This window comes from Punica granatum, chromosome 5, assembly GCF_007655135.1.
Source record: "Punica granatum isolate Tunisia-2019 chromosome 5, ASM765513v2, whole genome shotgun sequence".
NCBI classification, from domain to species: domain Eukaryota; kingdom Viridiplantae; phylum Streptophyta; class Magnoliopsida; order Myrtales; family Lythraceae; genus Punica; species Punica granatum.
In genome coordinates this window covers 24,542,752-24,560,436 of record NC_045131.1, presented here as the reverse complement: position 1 = coordinate 24,560,436, position 17,685 = coordinate 24,542,752, and the positions used below count along the sequence as shown (strand labels likewise).

Here is a 17,685-nt window from a genome sequence, read left to right as displayed (position 1 = left end):
AAAGGTAATTTTCTTCAATATTATAAGAAAATAAATATTAAAATAAAGGTAAATGTGTAATAATATTCATGATTAAAAATACTATCTCAAAGAAAATAAATACTCTATTAGTGATATGTTTACACGAATTAAATACAAATAAAGAGTCACATAATTGTAAATATATAAACAATTAATTCACATATATACCAAAAAATGAAAAAAAAAATTTTAAACATTATCCTCAAAAACTTACATAATTGTATGAGATTTGATTAAAGTAAATATACTTTGATCTCCCATGAAAGAAAATTAATGGATTAGAGTGTATATGCCTTAGGTCAATATATCTCAGTGGAGAAAAATAAATTACAGTCAATTATTTTAAATTGTTAAATATGATACTAAAAAATATTAATTTCCACCCCCAACACTAATAAATAAGCTATAAAAGATAAGTCTACTAATTATTTGCGTTAAATGTTCTCGTAATAGTATTTTTATCATCAATACGAATGCCGATTCAATGTAAATTTTACCATCAATTTTGTATAATAAATGGGGTGTAATAGTAAAGTATTGTAATTCATAGATTAATAAGCTAATAAAAATTAATTAATAATACATATGATTGTAAATAATAGTAACAAATATGAAAATGAAGAATACATTAATTCGAATCATGTTATTTCAATAGTAAAAATATTCATAATCTTAGGAAAATAAAGAAAATTTATAATTATATGAATTTAAATTTTACTGAATAATGTTTTAAACTATTGCAAATCTTATAAAAACTCAATTAAGTAAATCTCTCGTGGAAATATTTGATTCATTTTAGCTAAAATTATTCAAATTCATGAAATTTATTATGAAATTTGAGTAAGAATAACACAACAAATAGTGAAATTTTATTTTCTTTGAAAAATAAAAGATTATCCTCTAAACTCTTTTTTAACTCATCAGAAATCTCAAATAAGTGAATATTGTAGAGTACAACAAAGAAATTAAGATCTCAAGAAATTACCCACGACAATAAAAGATAACAGAACCACAAATGCAATAGAAAAAAATGTTATAGTTACTAATCTTTCATCGGATTGAAAAAATGATACTTTTGAAAACGTTAGAACACTATTTTTCTTCTACTTCTCCAATATAATTGTAATATATGAATTGATCAAAATTTTTAAAGATATTTGGATATAATTAGTAAATATTATATACAATAGAAAAAAGCAATATTTTTCATGAAATTCCTAAAATTAACTAAAACAATTAAGTTTGAATTATGTAAATAAAAATATTTGTTGTAAAAGTCCCGTGCAACGAATGAAAAAAAGAGAGTCCATATCCATATCCATATTATCCATCCATATCCATATAGATATAGTAAAATTGACTCCACTTTGGATTAAATAGGGTCAAAGTTATTAGAATTAAAATGACCAACTTATAATTATATAGCAATGAAATATTGGATATTATTATATAACTTATATTGAAAAACAATTAATCGATCATATATAGGAGTAAACCATAAACTATGGACATGTGAAAGAAATTAAAATATATAAAATTGAGTATAAAAATGTTCAAATCATATTTGTAAGAGAAATTAAAAAATACTGAATAAATTAATTAGTTCAACTTCATCGAAAGTTAGTATTCGAAGATTTTTTGTGAACTTTTAAAGTATTTTTTGATACTTTATGATTCTTAAGAAGTAAATTATTGCTAAAATTGACTCCACTCAACATTAAATGGGGTCATAGTTATTAGGGTTAAAATAGTTAGTTTATAATTATATAACAATGAAATATTGGATATTATTATATAACTTATATTGAAAAATAATTAATTGATCATATATAGGAGTAAATCATAAACTATTGACATGTGAAAGAAATTAAAATATATAAAATTGAGTACAAAAATGTACATATCATATTTGTAAGAGAAATTTTTTTAAAAAAATACTCAATAAGTTAATTAGTCCAACTTCATCAAAAGTTACTATTCGAAGATTATGGTATGAAATTTTAAACTATTTTTTGATATTTTTATGATTCTTGAAAGGCAAATTATTTTTAAAAATATATATAATTATTATATAAATGCAATAAATGTATGAAAAGAAAATTGTGTACAAGATAGAACATTAAAAAAATAATTAGTTATTCATATAAAAAATTTTCAAAAAATGATAACAGATCACTAACTCTACTAATTTATAACTCCAAGGAGTTTTGTTCAGTAGTTAAAGAGGAGCTCATGTATCCACTCGATCCCAGGTTTGAAATCCCTTGGAGTCACCAGAGCGCCTTTGGCGTAATTATCTACTCCATGCGCCACCAATGATTCACGGAGCACTGAAATTAGTTGGACGAAGCTCGGACACTCCGAATCAACAAAAAAAAATGCGAACTTATGGTCATATAACTAAAATTGAATCCTATATTAATAAATGATCTCTCATTAATGAACAAAATTTTAAAATGTTTAAGAGAGTTGATTTAATCACGTGAATTTCATTTATTTAATTGAATATTAGCTGAATTTCAATTATACGATTTGAACTTATGATAAAATAAGAAATTAAAAAAGGATGTCAGAAATTTCCATATTAAAATGGGTAATGAAGTAAGCATATATGAGCTTATCATAAGGATGTCATTTATAACAAATCTCTATAATATATTTGCTATTAAATAAATTTAGAATATCATACTTACTAATTGGAACTGTTTGATGCAAAATTTATATTGAACCATTAAAAATTAGTCTAATTTAATTATTTAATTATTGTAGGAAATGAAATTAATTTTTAAAAATCTTTTGTTGTGTTAAGAAGCCCATATGTTATTCAAAATTCAAAATAATTGTCATAAAAATATTCTAATAATAATTGTCAATCTAAGTATGATGATGCATATCATTTGAAATAAATAGTTTCAAAATATTGTTATGATAATTAACTGGCCATGTGGAAAAAAATAAGTAACTTACTCTAATTTTTAACAAAAAAAATGTTAAGATAAATATTGAAATTATAATTAATAATTGAAATTTTTTATTATTTTTAATCAGAAAACTTGTGTTTGGAAATGTAAATAATTACCATAAGATATGGTATAATAATATATGAAAAAGAATTCGTACAATGCACGGGATAGAAAACTAGTGGCTTAGTACAACGAAATAAAAGTTTTAATTTTAATAACTAATAAATTGTTGGGTAATCCCACAATGAGCATTGAATCCAATAACTAATATACTTTTTTTAAAAAAATATTGAAATCAATAAGACCGTTTCTATATTTTGTAAATATATTCTGCATACATGTTCGATACATAAGAAAATATTTTTTTGGCAAAAATTTTAAACGAACCCCAAAACAAATACTTTTAAGTTTCACGTTACGTGGGTACAAGTCTTGTATATTATTATTTTATTATTATATTTAGAGAGATGAAACTTAGACTGTGTTTGTTTACAACTTTAATTAAATAAGTGCTTAAAAATTATTTATAAATTAGTTACATGGAAAAATAAATAGGAGAAAGAGAGAAAGATGAAAGATAAATGGTCCCATCTACTTAATCATTAAGTCAAAAACCACTTAATGAGTAAGCAAGAGTTTTTAACGTAATGAAATAAGTCATTTTTCATATATTTGTGCTCCTTACAAAATATTATTTTTATCATTATCTTTCATTCTCTTTTCCTATATATTTCTTTGTTCAACTAATTAACTGCACCTTACTCTGACCCAATTTCTCTGGGCCGGATTGCAGACTTTCGACGGCCCAACTAGGCCCGGGATACCTCTGCGCCGAAAATGTAAAACACAATTACTTGGAGGGCTCCTCAGCAATTAATGAAACTATTGAAAAACCCTAAACAAGCAGCACCACTAGGACCCCAGTTTCCTCTTCTCGTCTAGTTCTTGTTCTAGGGTTTGCTCCGCGCGCCGGGAGGAGGAGGAAGAGGTTGAAGGTGACAGAGGAGGAGCTACAGCTTATCCGCAGTCGGTCAACATGGGTCGCATGCACAGTGGAGGGTTCGTGCTTATGCTTCTGAACGAAATTGCTCATCATTTCTTCTCTTCTTTTCTTATCCGTACACTGATTATCATCAATCGCCATTGATTCGTTCTTCTTGTTGTTGTTGTTCTTCTGGATTATGCTCCAGTAAGGGTATTTCAGCTTCCGCTCTGCCGTACAAGAGGACGCCTCCGAGTTGGCTGAAAATCTCTTCTCAGGATGTAAGTTTGCTTCCGCCATACTTCTCTGTCTTTGACGCCTGGTTGTACAATCTGTTTGGCTGCTGAGAAAATTGCAGTGAGCATAGGGGTGGGAAGGAAACTTTGGCAATCATATGTTGGAGTTGCAGTGCCGATTAAATCGTTAATGTTAATAGAACGATAAAAGGGCCTGCTTCTGATCAGTATCTCGTGTTTGATCGACCGATGAATCTATGAACTTTTGTTAATTCTGATTTGAGTTTTTCTTCATGATGGTGTTGTGAAAAAGGAAATGTGGAATTTTGCTTTGATCGTCTGGGTGCGGTTTTTGGGTGCAGCAATGTTGCTGAAACAGCTTTGACGGATGTGTTACTAGAATTTAAAGATTTTCTGCTCTGCCACATTGCTCTTTTAATCTAAAGACATTACATTGTTGTTCTTAATTATGTTTGCGGGAAAGAGAGTGATATAGTGAGGAGAGTTTCTGTTTTTGCGCCGAAGATTTATGGGGTTCCTTAGATCTCTTGATCCTTCTTCCCCTGTTTTAAGTGCAGGATAACTCATTGCTTGATTACATACGAATCGTAGAGGGTCTCATGGTGGTGTCCGTCATTTTTGTCTAGGTTGAGGAGAACATCTGCAAGTTCGCAAAGAAAGGTCTGACTCCATCACAGATTGGTGTCATTCTGAGAGATTCTCATGGTATTGCTCAGGTTAAGAGTGTCACGGGGAGCAAGATTCTTCGACTTCTTAAGGCTCATGGTGAATATCTCATTCCTCGTGCTGATCCTCTCTCTCTCTCTCTCTCTATAGCATAATGAAGAATGAAGAGCTATGTGGTGGTTGCATCATGTTCCCTATCATTGACTTTGTTAATGGTTTTGGTCCTAGGTTTGGCGCCTGAAATTCCCGAGGACTTGTACTATCTCATTAAGACGGCAGTTTCCATCAGGAAGCATTTGGAGAGGAACAGGAAGGACAAGGACTCAAAGTTCAGGTTGATCCTTGTCGAGAGCAGGATCCACCGCCTTGCCCGTTACTACAAGAAGACTAAGAAGCTCCCTCCTGTCTGGAAATAGTAAGTACCAGTCGCTTGCTCATTCTTATCACATATAAATCCATTATGGTGTTTTAAAAGAATGAGCTCCACTATCCTTTCCACATACTAATCTGCAGATTTATTATATATATATAATACAAATTGTCTTAAGTTTTCAAAACATGTCCTGTAGTAGAGAAGGGGCAAGCCTGCTTATACAAGTATTAATAATTGATCTGTTTGTTAAATGGACATTTTGTTTTATAATTCCAAAATGTAAGGGTGAATAGCTTGCTATAGCTACATCATACATACACTGCATCAGAATCTAGAACTGGACATGCTTTATGATGACCTTGTTTGCTGGTCATCATTTGTCAAGTTGACAATATGGTCTTCTTCCTTGTTTCTATCATCGTGGAAGTTTCTTTTCATTTGTCCTTTGTTTTATACACATGGAAATACCAAACTGATAAATGCCGGTGGGCATTTTTTCTGAATTGAGTAAAAAGCCAACCATTCATCTTATAATGGTAATAACATGGGAATTCTGCCTTTGTCGCAGTGAATCTACAACTGCCAGCACACTCGTGGCATAGGTGCTATACAGAAGTTTGCTGATGCCTGCAGGGTCGTATGTTGTACTGGTTCCTTTTTTCTTCTCTGTCCCTACCCCCCTCTTTTTTATTCTCTGTTTATTGCAATCTCTTTTGTCCGGTGAAAATGCATACTACGGCCTTATGTTGTTGAACTCGAATCATATTCTGAAATTTTGCTATAGTTCAAGAGTGCAAAAAACAACTTAGTTTTGACTTTATGTTTTTGCTGACTTTGGAAATCGAACGACCGGTTTCCTTATTTATGTTGTTTGGCAGCCATTCCGTGCTTTTATTTACATATATTGGACAGCAATGGTAATCACTCTGCAAGAGGATCAAATGTCTCAAACAACTCTCCCCTTTCCTTGTCAAGATCGGAACTAAGAAAAATGGTGTAGCCAACCTCAAATTGTCAATCTATTTCAGTTCTTCGATTCTAGATCGGTGGTATTCTATTGTTGGGTCCTGTATAAGACGTGTGGATTCAGAAGCTCGAGCTCGTCTTTATCGCAATCTGATGTCAACCCCTTCGACGTCCGCCATAGCCAATCCCTCCCTCTTCCCCTTCAACCCTGTTCAACTTCTAGAGACAATGATCTCGGGTGAATCATGGTGTTAGAATTCTTTGCGGGGTAGCTTGAGCTTGAATCTCAAATTCTGCATTCGGGTTCTGTATAAGCAAGTACGAGTTATCAATGCCCTGAGATTTGAGAAATTCATTGGCAATGAAGTTAATCGCTTAGATCATTAATAGTTTGTGATTTCCAATCTTTTGATTTTTTGTCATAAGATTTAATTAATCCTATCCTAGGTAATGTTATTTTCTGCAAAAGATTCTATTAAGAGGAAAACTTTAAAAACGAATATTTTCATTTCGCCTTAAATGATTAAATTAGACTTGCTGATGTTCTTTTTGGTGATGGAAGTCTTCTGAAAATACCCCCATCATCTTCCTCCTCCAAATTCACATAATGATATATCTTAATAATTAAAAATCTTATAGGTAGATAATTATACATTATTAAATAATGATTTACTAAACTATTTTTAAATTACTTAAATATATAAACATATAAATATCTATTGATCATTTTTAAAATATTAAATATATACTTAAATAATTCATTTATTTGATATTCATACGTTAATATTAATTAGTTATTTATTTATATATATTAATAAAAAATAGTGTTATATTTAATTAAAGATAACTTATTAATATCGATTACTATGATCAATTATTTTAAAGATATTCTTTTTATATATTAATATTTGTGTTATCATAATTTAATATAACTATTTAACTCATTTAAAAACAACATTATGAATATTTTGTTTTCCAAAGGTTATTTTAGTAAAAATTTATTACATGTCTTGTGATCTGAGTTTTACTCCAAAAAATGATAATGAAAATCGATGATATTAAAGACCGACATTTCGTAGTAGACAAAACAATGTACTGGATGTCCATCAATCCATCTAGAGGTAATCTATCTTGAAGTAGTCCAAATTATCACAAAAAAGGTTACCGACGGTGCACAAGATGCAACCTAATAAATCACATATGTTCTCTTCTTTTGCAAATAAATTTAGAAAATGGCAGTAGCCCACACTCAAATATATATATATATTGGCATCTCTCAATTTTGTAGGATCATTTACCTATCATTGTTGATAATCGATGGATTTTCGTATTTGTAAATAGTCATGTGGGCTATCGACCAAAGATTCGATTGCAGATGGAAATTCCTACATTCGATTGGAGATGGAAAATCTTTACCACACGATGATTCAATTTTGCTTCATATATGAATATGATGCCACTTAATCTTTTTTAGTCTTTTAATTCTACCGTTTTGCACTTTAAGAATTTTAGTAAAGTAGGCCAACAAGATTAATGACATAAGCTACAGTTTGCCAAATCTAATTATTAAATTTAAAGATTAATGGATTAGGATCAAGTCGACAGTTGAACGGGATTAACCTTAGCCGAGAGGTTGAGGATACTCGTATTCTCATTGAAAGGAAAAAAAAAATGTGAAGGTTAATGAGCCTCTTCAAGTGAGCTTCTATTGAGTCTATCCAAGAAAAGAATAGCCAAAATAGCCCTTTATTCAATTTAAATTTCGGTAGATTGTTCCTCTATTTAGAGCTCGCATTAATTGAGATTTTACTACAACGAACAACTTTTGATTACATAGAACAATCAACCATATCACCTATCAGTCAGTTGCCTTTGCTGAGTTTTGCAAGGATCGACTTCGTCATCTCAGGATCTAGCGGCTTCTGATAGCATTCATTCAAACCAGCTTCGATAAAAGGTTTCACTTCATAATCCATGGAGCAAGCAGTCACTCCGATGATCATACTTTTGACTCCCATCTTGCGTAGCTCCCTTGTCGCCTATCGATATGCATTTAACATTACTAATCAAAAATAAGAAATTATTTTCACTCATAATAACCAATATAAGAGATACTTCCTGCTTTTTTCTTTTTTGAGTCTTTGGATTATTAAGTGCTTCAATTAATCATTATTAACCAGATCTAGACATGATGTACTTACTAACTTTGAGTCATCATGAAACTTAGATATTAATTGATTAGCCTTTTAGGGTGAAAAAAGGAAGGGTTGGTCAAATTTTTTCCTTCATTTTAACATATTGGAACTATAATATATAGTCTACATTACCCGAACTCCATCCATGATGGGCATATGCTTGTCCATGAGAATTAAGTCGAAGGATTTCCCGGAACGACAAAGATCAACTGCCACCTCTCCATTTTCAGCTATCAGGATTTCTGCATCCACTCCAGAGGCTTTCACGAGGGCTACGTGCATCATCTGGATGAGTTGATCATCATCAACAATGAGTACGGAAAGCTTCTTACCACCCTGCAAACTTTTGCTTTCCTCAGATATCTTGACCTCACCAGCTTTGCTGCTTGTGCCATCAGTAGCAACACCTTGGTTCGACATGATCTGAACTAAGCTTACTATTGATCAACTAAAAACTCTTCTATGCAAATGGTGACATTCATAAGTTAAATTTATAACCAAGAAAAATTTGTCTTTATCGTAGTGCATTTAATTCAGAATTAATTGCAGATTTTTTTTTCGTAATCTACGATTTACTTGCTTCTATATGGAACCTGAAGAATATAACTATTGTTAAAGTCCTCCCTAAACTTTGGTTAAGGTGCATACCTGCCCTCCCTTCTTGTCCAAGTATTAGTTCTTTTGCAATTATCATTTTAAAATTTAGCCATGTCGTGGTTCTCTGATATTTTCGATTTTAGAGATCATTAACTAAAATTTTGCACATTTAACAAATTAAGCATCATGTGTGATAAACTCTATTTTGTTGTAAGTAAGACAATGGATCCGTTTCAGAGAAAAAAATTGTCATAATAATCTCACACAATATATATTTACTATGCTCTTGCATCTTTCTTCACCAATAAATACAGAGCTACTTGTAAAATATTTCAGTCAAGTCATAGCTTTTGATTATCATGATTTTGTCTTTAAGTTAACTAACGATATGAAATGTTTGATAAGTTTAATCGAGTAATAATATTATAGAGTAGTTTTATTTTTATGTATGAATAATTATATAATTTTAGGAATAGAGCATTCAGTAGATGATATCGCGGTTTACAAAAATGATTTTGTTCTCGAAACAATTTGAATTATATAATATTCTAAATTAGAGGGGCTAAGAGCAACAATTTTTCTTAAAATCTTATGAGGTTATGTACATGCTAGTAGCTCGGTAATATTTACATAGAGATTCAGGAGGACAATCACAAAGATCAAAGTCTTATGTAGAACATTGAGACATGGGGGGCTGATTTACTAAATATTAAATTTATAAGAAGGATTACAATTGAGACGAAGTATCAGGGTATTATTGCAATTAAGTTAAGATTGTAAAAAGTACTAAAGTCAGTATGCTTATGACCTATTTCTAGCTTTTCGAAAATCCGAAACCAAAAAATTTTGAAATAAATTACGAAAAATAACATCGCATAAGACGATTTTTTTCCGATAGGATGACAGCGCTTGGATCTCCTCCCTCTAAGGGAGGGGTGGCTGACGTCGAGGAGGGAGCCCCTCCCCAACACACAGAACCACACAGCCCCACCCCCCATAAACCCACTTCCTTTTTTTAATAACAAGTTGCTTTTTATTTTTCTTTTTTAATTCATGAACTTAATTGGGTAAATTTGGTGCATAGACGGATTTGTTAAGCTAGTTTATTGATGGTAAAATCACGCATGATTGGTCTACGCGGTAAGACGAATCAAACTACTCAATTATTATGTTGGTTAAAATCGTAAAAGTAATATTCGAAAGACTATAGTATAAGGGGCAAATATGTAATTTGAAGATGGTCAAGATTAAATGGTAAAATATATAATGGATGAGATTATTGTCCCAATATGGATGTTTCCGAAGAGACGAAGCACTATAATTTAAAAGATAAAAGAAAAGGTAAAATAAATGGTAAATTTCGACGGCACCTTCTAGAGTTTGTAAAATAGTCAGTGACACCCCATCATTTTAAAATTATCTACACACCACCACTCATTTCTATTGTTTTTTCCCCCTTAAATGGGGTCAGATTTTGTTTGGGTAAAGAAATCAGGTAACGAGTCGGTTTGTGAAGTTCCGTAATATGGGATTCGCATGGCAAAGTAAATGTTCTCTTGGTGCCACATCGACGAAAGAAAGGATGATATATAATTAATTTTTGAAATGAGAAGTGTCGTTAATCATTTCATAAACTATCGGGAGTGATGGAAATAGATCATAAAATAAAACAAAAGCGAGTAAATAGGCAATTTAGTCCCTGAGGTTTGTATCAATTTAGTCCCTTAGATTTTAGTTACATTAAAAGGGTCCTCGAGTTTTGAAATGCTACATCAATTTGGTCCTCGTTATATTAATTTAGGCCCTCACTGGAGCACCACAAGTCTCTGTATTTTGGCGTGACATCAGAGTAATCCTTAGTGACATCAATCTAATCCTTCAAATAGCAGATTTGTCCTTTTGTGGCAACAGGGCAGACGATGTTAAAACTCTGTTAAGTTGATGAGGGATTGAACTGATGTAATGGCGGGAGTGAGTAGGCCATTTGGTCCCTGCAATTCGGATGTTACATCAATCTAGTCCCTGGCATTTTTTACATCAATCGGGTTCTTTAGTTTTGAAAGTTATATCAATTTAGTTCTTGATACATTAGTTTGGTCCCTAAATTTTCATGCTTACATCAATTTGGTTCTGTTCACATCATGAAGGTCCCTTAAGTTACAATGTTCCATCAATATGTTCCTTATGCTACATCAATTTTGTCCTCTACTACATCAATTTGGTCCTTCACATTATTTTTGTCCAATAGTGTTTCTAACACCTTTTAAACATGAAAAATGCTGCATTAAACAAATCCAACGTACATTAGATTGGCCCTTCTACCTAATTTTGGCCTTCTTTTATTGGTAAATACGCAGATCCAACGCTATGAGGGTATCAACATCTATATTCTTAAAAGTAAATACATCACCGCCCTCATAACTCATCATAGGGCTCCCAACAAACTGTCCGCCATGATGAACATGGACATCAATTGTCTTCCACAAATACACACTACAAGGATCAACATACTAGTTCTGTAAACCCTGAAGAACTCAGCGTTTTGAAAATGCCATCATCGAAACCAAAAAAATAACCACAAAAGAGACAGAGAGATGGTATATGATGAAAACCAAAAAAAAAAATCAACTTTTTCATGAGTCTATCAACGTGGGATTTTAGGGAGACAGAGAGCAGTACCTAGGTATGCATACGAATTTAGCGTCGGTCATCATTCATAGTGCTCCCACACTTCCTCTTCTTGATTGATTCGCACAATGTAGATGGATAGAAACATTGGAACATGGGTCGCGTTTCAAAGAAGAGAAAAATGGGAAGATGAATGTGTCTGTGAAGTGAAATTACTAGGAAAGAAGAAAGATAAGAAAAATATAAGGCACCGAGGACCAAATTGATGTAACCCTAATTGAAAAGTACCTCCTCTACATCAGTTTTGGTTTACATTACATCAATTTGGTCCTTGCGGCAGCTAACGGCTGCTTAACGCCGTCACTCATGAAAACTGCCATTGTCTCTAGGAATCTTATTGATGTGCCCAGGGACCCTCGTGATGTAACCCCTAATCTCGACCAAATTGATGTAAACATGAAAACTTGGGCACCAAATTGATGTATCAATGACTAAATTGATATAACTTTCAAAACTGAAGGACCCGATTGATGTAAAAAATGTCAAGGACTAGATTGATGTAACATCCAAATCGCATGGACCAAATTGCCTATTCACTTGTTAATAAATAGCGCAGTGCCTAAATTGATATAGTATGAGGACCAAGTTGATGTAACAATTTCTAGCATTTAACCGTTAGCTTTCATATTTAACGGCATGATACTTAAAGACCTTATTAATGTGGTAGGGCCGTAGGGGACCAAACTGATGGTTCATTAAGACTTAATTGATGCACCTATATCACATAACCACCTAATTGATGCACCTATACCACATAACCACCTAATTGATGCAATTGTCGCACTATCTGATGTCTAATGCACTAATGAAGAACTAAATTGATGTAACAAGGATCAAATTGTTGTAGCAGTTCAAACTCGAAGACATCATTGATGTAACCAAAACGTAAGAGACTAAATTGACGTAAACGAAAGAGTAAATAGGCAATTTAGTCCCTGACTTTTCAGGATTGTATCAATTTGGTCGTCGTTACATCATTTAGGTCCCTCACTTTGCAAAACTGCATCATTCACATAAATGATGCAGTTTTGCAAAGTGAGGGACCCATAAATGATGCAGTTTTGCAAAGTGAGGGACCTAAATGATGTATAAATGATGCAGTTTTGTAAAGTGAGAGAACTAAATGATGTAACGAGAACCAAAATTGATGCAAATTGATAAATTTAGGGACTGAATTGATGCAAAAAACAAAAGTCGAGAACCAAATTGAGGTCATGCAAAGTCAGGGACCAAATTGCACATTTACTCTAAACGAAATTGCCTATTTACCCAATAAAAGCAGCTCCCGAGTCCTAAAACCAGGATCGTTCTGACCGATCGTGTCTAAACCCTCTCTCCGTCTCAGATCTTGAAACTGCCGCTGCCCCTGCTCCGATCACCGAGTCCACTCAGGTAACCACCTCGTCTCCTTCTCCTCCGACCCAATCTATCGACGAATTGTGCTGGTCGATGCGGTCCGGATCATCCTTTTCATTCCGATTTAGCAGATTCCCCGCAATTTTGCCGGTTGATTTATGAGATCTATTTTTCAGAGCTGATAGATCTTTAGATCTTTCTTCGTTGGGGCGTCTGCTCGTAATCCGATTCTACGGTGTGCTCCGTTTTCATAACCCTGAATTAATTGTTGAATTGTGACTTCTTTCGGTTTGCATTCGTTTCATTAGTAGTCTTTGTTCTCGTAAGCTTTGAGCCCTGTCATCATGTCATGTTGATAAGAAACGTAGATGTGGAATTGACATGCTTCAACCTTTCATCGCTTTCGGTCTGCTAAAACAGAAAGCTTTTGGTAAGTGATTTTTTATATCGTTAAAAACCGGTTACCGATGAAAGAGGAGAAAAATTACATCTTGGAAAAATAATAGCTGATGTCTTCGTGCAATGGATGGACGCATAGAGAGTAATTCTAATTTGCAATCGATGAGAGTCGTATTTTATGTGATACACAGTGTAGTTTATTAAAATTCAGAATCTAAGTAGAATTATATGACATCCGTTTAATTTGCTTCGAAATATGTGTAGTTTACATCATTTGTACCTATTGTTACTAGTAACCCATGTGAATTTATTCGAAGTAATTTACTTGATGGTGTGATTTCTGCACTACAAATTGAAGTAAATTACTCTGACTGTTGGTGCAGTCACTTTCAAATGACTGTACCATAGACCCTCTTGTATTGTGGGATGGGATTTATTAATATGAATGGTAGAAGGTCTCATCTTGTGTTGAAGAGCTTTATCTCTTCAATGGAAGAGGTGTTCAGGCAGTAAAAATGCAATTATCTGTTTCTTTTTTCTTTCGGAGGGTGAGATGTGGGTGTAGTTTACAGTTGATTGCTGCTCCAGAAAAATGTGATTGATATCTCTTGGAATTCTAGCTTAAATGGCTATATGTGTGGTAATTAGATCAGATGTTGATCCGAGGATGAATTCCAAAATTTAAATTCAAGTGATTATGATTTATGTTAAAGAGAGAATGAGTAAGTGGGAATGGAGGGAGGAAGCAGGACCGGGAGGGGACTCCTTTTGTGGAAGTGCTTATGTGTATTACCTAACAGTATCACAAATATCTGTAATGAGATGAGGCAGGGATGAAGTCTGAACTGATCCTGTGCAAAGGGGAAAGCTTTCATTAGGACAGATCTAATATCAGGAGGGCATGTTAAGGAGTAAGGGGTTGATGGTTAGTGAACTTAGTTTGGATGAGCAGAAAATTCCATGTGTAACATTAATTATGCTATTATTATCTATCATTAGAGGGAGCATCAACGATACTCTAATATGAGGAATCGAGATTTATTTTATTGTGACTTTAATATCTATACTTGTTGCCATCTGCTTCTTAAGATTGACTTCTTTTTCCTTTCATCTGTAACGGGGGCCTGACTGTTTTCTCCGTGGTTGTTTCATTTCTCTGGAAACAAAAGCTTCCTGCAATATAAGTTTGCAGAAATGGTGTAGAGTTCCTGTCCTCTGTTTAGAAATTTATGCCAACTTATCTTTCTTCTGTTTTCTTTTACCGTCAATCCCCTAATATTGAGGTTGGTGATGCAGAGAAATGGCTTTAGGTGGAACAGCTCCCCCAAGGGGAAGTGCCGCAGCTACTGCGAGCTTAAGGAGGAGGAGGACTTCGGGGACTGGAGCCTCAGGTGGTGCGACTGGGACCATGCTCCAGTTCTACACCGATGATGCACCAGGACTGAAGATCTCCCCAAATGTTGTTCTTATCATGAGCATCGGCTTCATAGCTTTCGTTGCAGTCCTTCATGTCATGGGGAAGCTCTACTTTGTCCAACGATAGAAGATATGGGGCAGCCATCAAGCGTAACAGTCTAATTACTGTGGGTTCCCCTGCATGATGGACCAGTGTTAGTTGTACTTTTGATCAAATTTCACTAATGTTGTTGAGAGTTTGAGGCTGCAGTGCGATGGATATATCCGGTTTAAGTTTAAGCTCATTAGACCGCATGGCTTTAGGTAATTCTTTATGGCATGCTCGATACAACTGAGAATGCATTACGTCTCTTATTCAGGAAACGACGTTATATGAAAGATTAGTTTTATGAATAGTCTCCAGCTGTGATGACTGCTCTGCTGTGGCCCCGCTAAGATATTGGGCAGACACTTCCTTCTTATCGTGTCGGGGCAGTCAGCCCGTTGGCAGTGACCGGCCACGATTTGCCAGCACTGTGGGTCGACTCAACTAAGAAATTAGCCCATTTACTCATTCTCGTAATACAATTGGGTTGATACAATTGGAATTAATATTAGTATTTGAATGGGCTTGTGTTCATATATCTATATATCGTTTTTTACTGTAGTTATTACATTTTGAAATAGTAATTTTCTTATACAAATAATAATAATTTTTAACTACTAATCTTAATATTCAAATAATAATTTTGAATAGAACTTATAGTAAGCTAATTATTACAATAATAATTTCAAACTAATAGCAATTACTGTGCATCACTTTTTAAAATTAATTGTCAATATAGATTTATCACATAAAACATTGTTCATAAAATCCTTAGTTTTAAGAATAATTTTATTTTTTATCAGTTAATACTAATAGAGATATAATTTTTTTTCTTTTATATGATCATATTTTTTGTCGTGTTCATATTATTTGTATCCGTGCTATTATATAAAGCAAAAATCTTCTCTTTTTGTATCACTTTTTATTTTTTCAAATGTTTGACACATTCTCTCTAATTAATTATAACCACTATATTTTGAACAATTTAGTAATTTCATCGAGTAACTTTTAAATCCACTCACTGATTTTCCTCTTCACCTCCCACTCTCTTTCTAATTTTCCCACTCGTCCCCTTCTTATTTTCCTTTTCTTCTCCTAATCATTTCTCTTTCTTTTTTACCCGTGCGTAGCTCGGATGCGTTTGTCTAGTTGTATATATATGTTTGTTTTAAGACACATATATCCTTTTTTTATAACAATTATTTTGGATTTTCATATTTAAGTTTCACTTGATTGAATCAATTTTCTTAATTTTTTTCATGTATTATTTTAATAATTTTCTTCTATTAATGAGAGAGCATTTAATACTATTGGAGACAATTCTACTTGACTACTAGTCTTTCAGTCCATGCATTGCATGGGTTTGTATCATATAGAATAACATTTGTAAAGATAAACTTACTTCTTATGAACAATAAAAATTTTGAACTATTAACTTCAAATTTTGAATAATAATCTCTAATAAATTAGACTTACATTAAATAATTTAGTGACAATTTATATGATAATATTTTGTGATATCTTGTCAGGTAATTATATTGTCTCGTGAATTTTGCTACTAATTTCATTTAATATGTATTATATATTTATTTATCGCTAATCTAGCGCACATATATATTACAGATATGCTTTTTAACTTTAGATATGTTAATTTTGTTTTGTACGGTTTTATATTTTTCTTTCAAAATTCATGAATTCACACGTTTTTTATTTCTTATATTTGGTTAATTAATAACTTTAAACTGAAAATTAATTTTTTATCATTTTCAAAATTTATTTATTTCTAAATATATTATTTATATAAATAAAATATTATTTATATTGATAATATTTAGATTAATCAAAGCATTTATTAACTGCATTTATTACTCAAGTACTCCTCAAGTAAGTGTACAAATTTTTATTTCTTATATTTGCATAATTAATTACTTTAAACTGAAAATTATTTTGTATTGTTTTTCAAAATTTATTTATTTCTAACTATATTGTTCGAATAGATAAAACAATTGTTATATTGATAATATTTAGATTAATGAAAGCATTTATTAATTGCATTTATTACTCATGTACTCCTCAAGTAAATGTATACAAAGTCCCATGAAATAAATAGGATTAGAAAAGTAAATGTCAATATTATATGGGGTCACAAATGTAAATGTGTGAATAAGATTTATGTTAAAATATCATTTATAGGAAAAATGAACAATATTATTGAATTAAATGCATTAAGTAGTAAAACAATTAAAAACTATTTATTAATTATTTTTAGTCCTTGTTAGTAAAGAAGTATTGTACATTTATTTATAATATTGATTTTTAAAAAATTTTATAATTTTTTATCTTTTCAATTTCTTATACTATCGAAATACTATGCACCTTTTTATATTTAAATAACATTTGGAGTTAAAAAAAATACTATAACTATATTTAATATATTTGCGGCAAATCTATATACATATAATTAAAGAGGATTGGTATATTTATTACACGTTAAATATCTTAGTGCAACTAATTAATCAATTTTAATTTTACTTTCAAGAAAATACTTCAAATAAAAGATCTTATAACTTTTCTACCATGATAATAACTATAAAATATTTTAGATAAATTTCTTGAATAAGCTTTTTGCTCTTATAGTAGAACTGCAGCAATTAAGTATATGTATATACACCTATATATATACAGTTGTATCTCATGCAATAAATAGGGTCAGAGAAGTAA

At 32.0% G+C, this 17,685-nt stretch overlaps 3 protein-coding genes across 4 annotated transcripts; 2 read left to right on the top strand and 1 right to left on the bottom strand.

The window, feature by feature from the left end:
• The first annotated feature begins 3,864 nt into the window (after nt 1-3,864).
• On the top strand, nt 3,865-6,125 carry LOC116209531 (40S ribosomal protein S13-like). The gene is made up of 5 exons (XM_031543188.1): nt 3,865-4,043; nt 4,175-4,247; nt 4,850-4,988; nt 5,118-5,304; nt 5,831-6,125. Exons 1-5 carry the CDS (start codon nt 4,021-4,023, stop codon nt 5,862-5,864), a joined length of 456 nt encoding a protein of 151 aa, XP_031399048.1. The 5' UTR covers nt 3,865-4,020; the 3' UTR covers nt 5,865-6,125.
• Nucleotides 6,126-7,950: 1,825 nt separating this feature from the next.
• LOC116208831 (two-component response regulator ARR22-like) lies at nt 7,951-8,881 on the bottom strand. Its single transcript, XM_031542394.1, has 2 exons — nt 8,556-8,881; nt 7,951-8,267 (listed from the first exon to the last, which is right to left on the bottom strand). Exons 1-2 carry the CDS (start codon nt 8,841-8,843, stop codon nt 8,091-8,093), a joined length of 465 nt encoding a protein of 154 aa, XP_031398254.1. The 5' UTR covers nt 8,844-8,881; the 3' UTR covers nt 7,951-8,090.
• A 4,079-nt stretch (nt 8,882-12,960) lies between these two features.
• Nucleotides 12,961-15,274, top strand: LOC116209541 (protein transport protein Sec61 subunit beta-like). 2 transcript variants are annotated; one of them, XM_031543198.1, is made up of 3 exons: nt 13,004-13,100; nt 13,241-13,299; nt 14,760-15,274. In XM_031543198.1, exon 3 carries the CDS (start codon nt 14,764-14,766, stop codon nt 15,004-15,006), a length of 243 nt encoding a protein of 80 aa, XP_031399058.1. In that variant the 5' UTR covers nt 13,004-13,100; nt 13,241-13,299; nt 14,760-14,763; the 3' UTR covers nt 15,007-15,274. The 2 variants fall into 2 exon arrangements, 1 of the variants encoding a protein (XP_031399058.1); XR_004157276.1 differs by lacking the exon at nt 13,241-13,299 and having other exon boundaries at nt 12,961-13,100.
• The last annotated feature ends 2,411 nt before the right edge of the window (nt 15,275-17,685 follow it).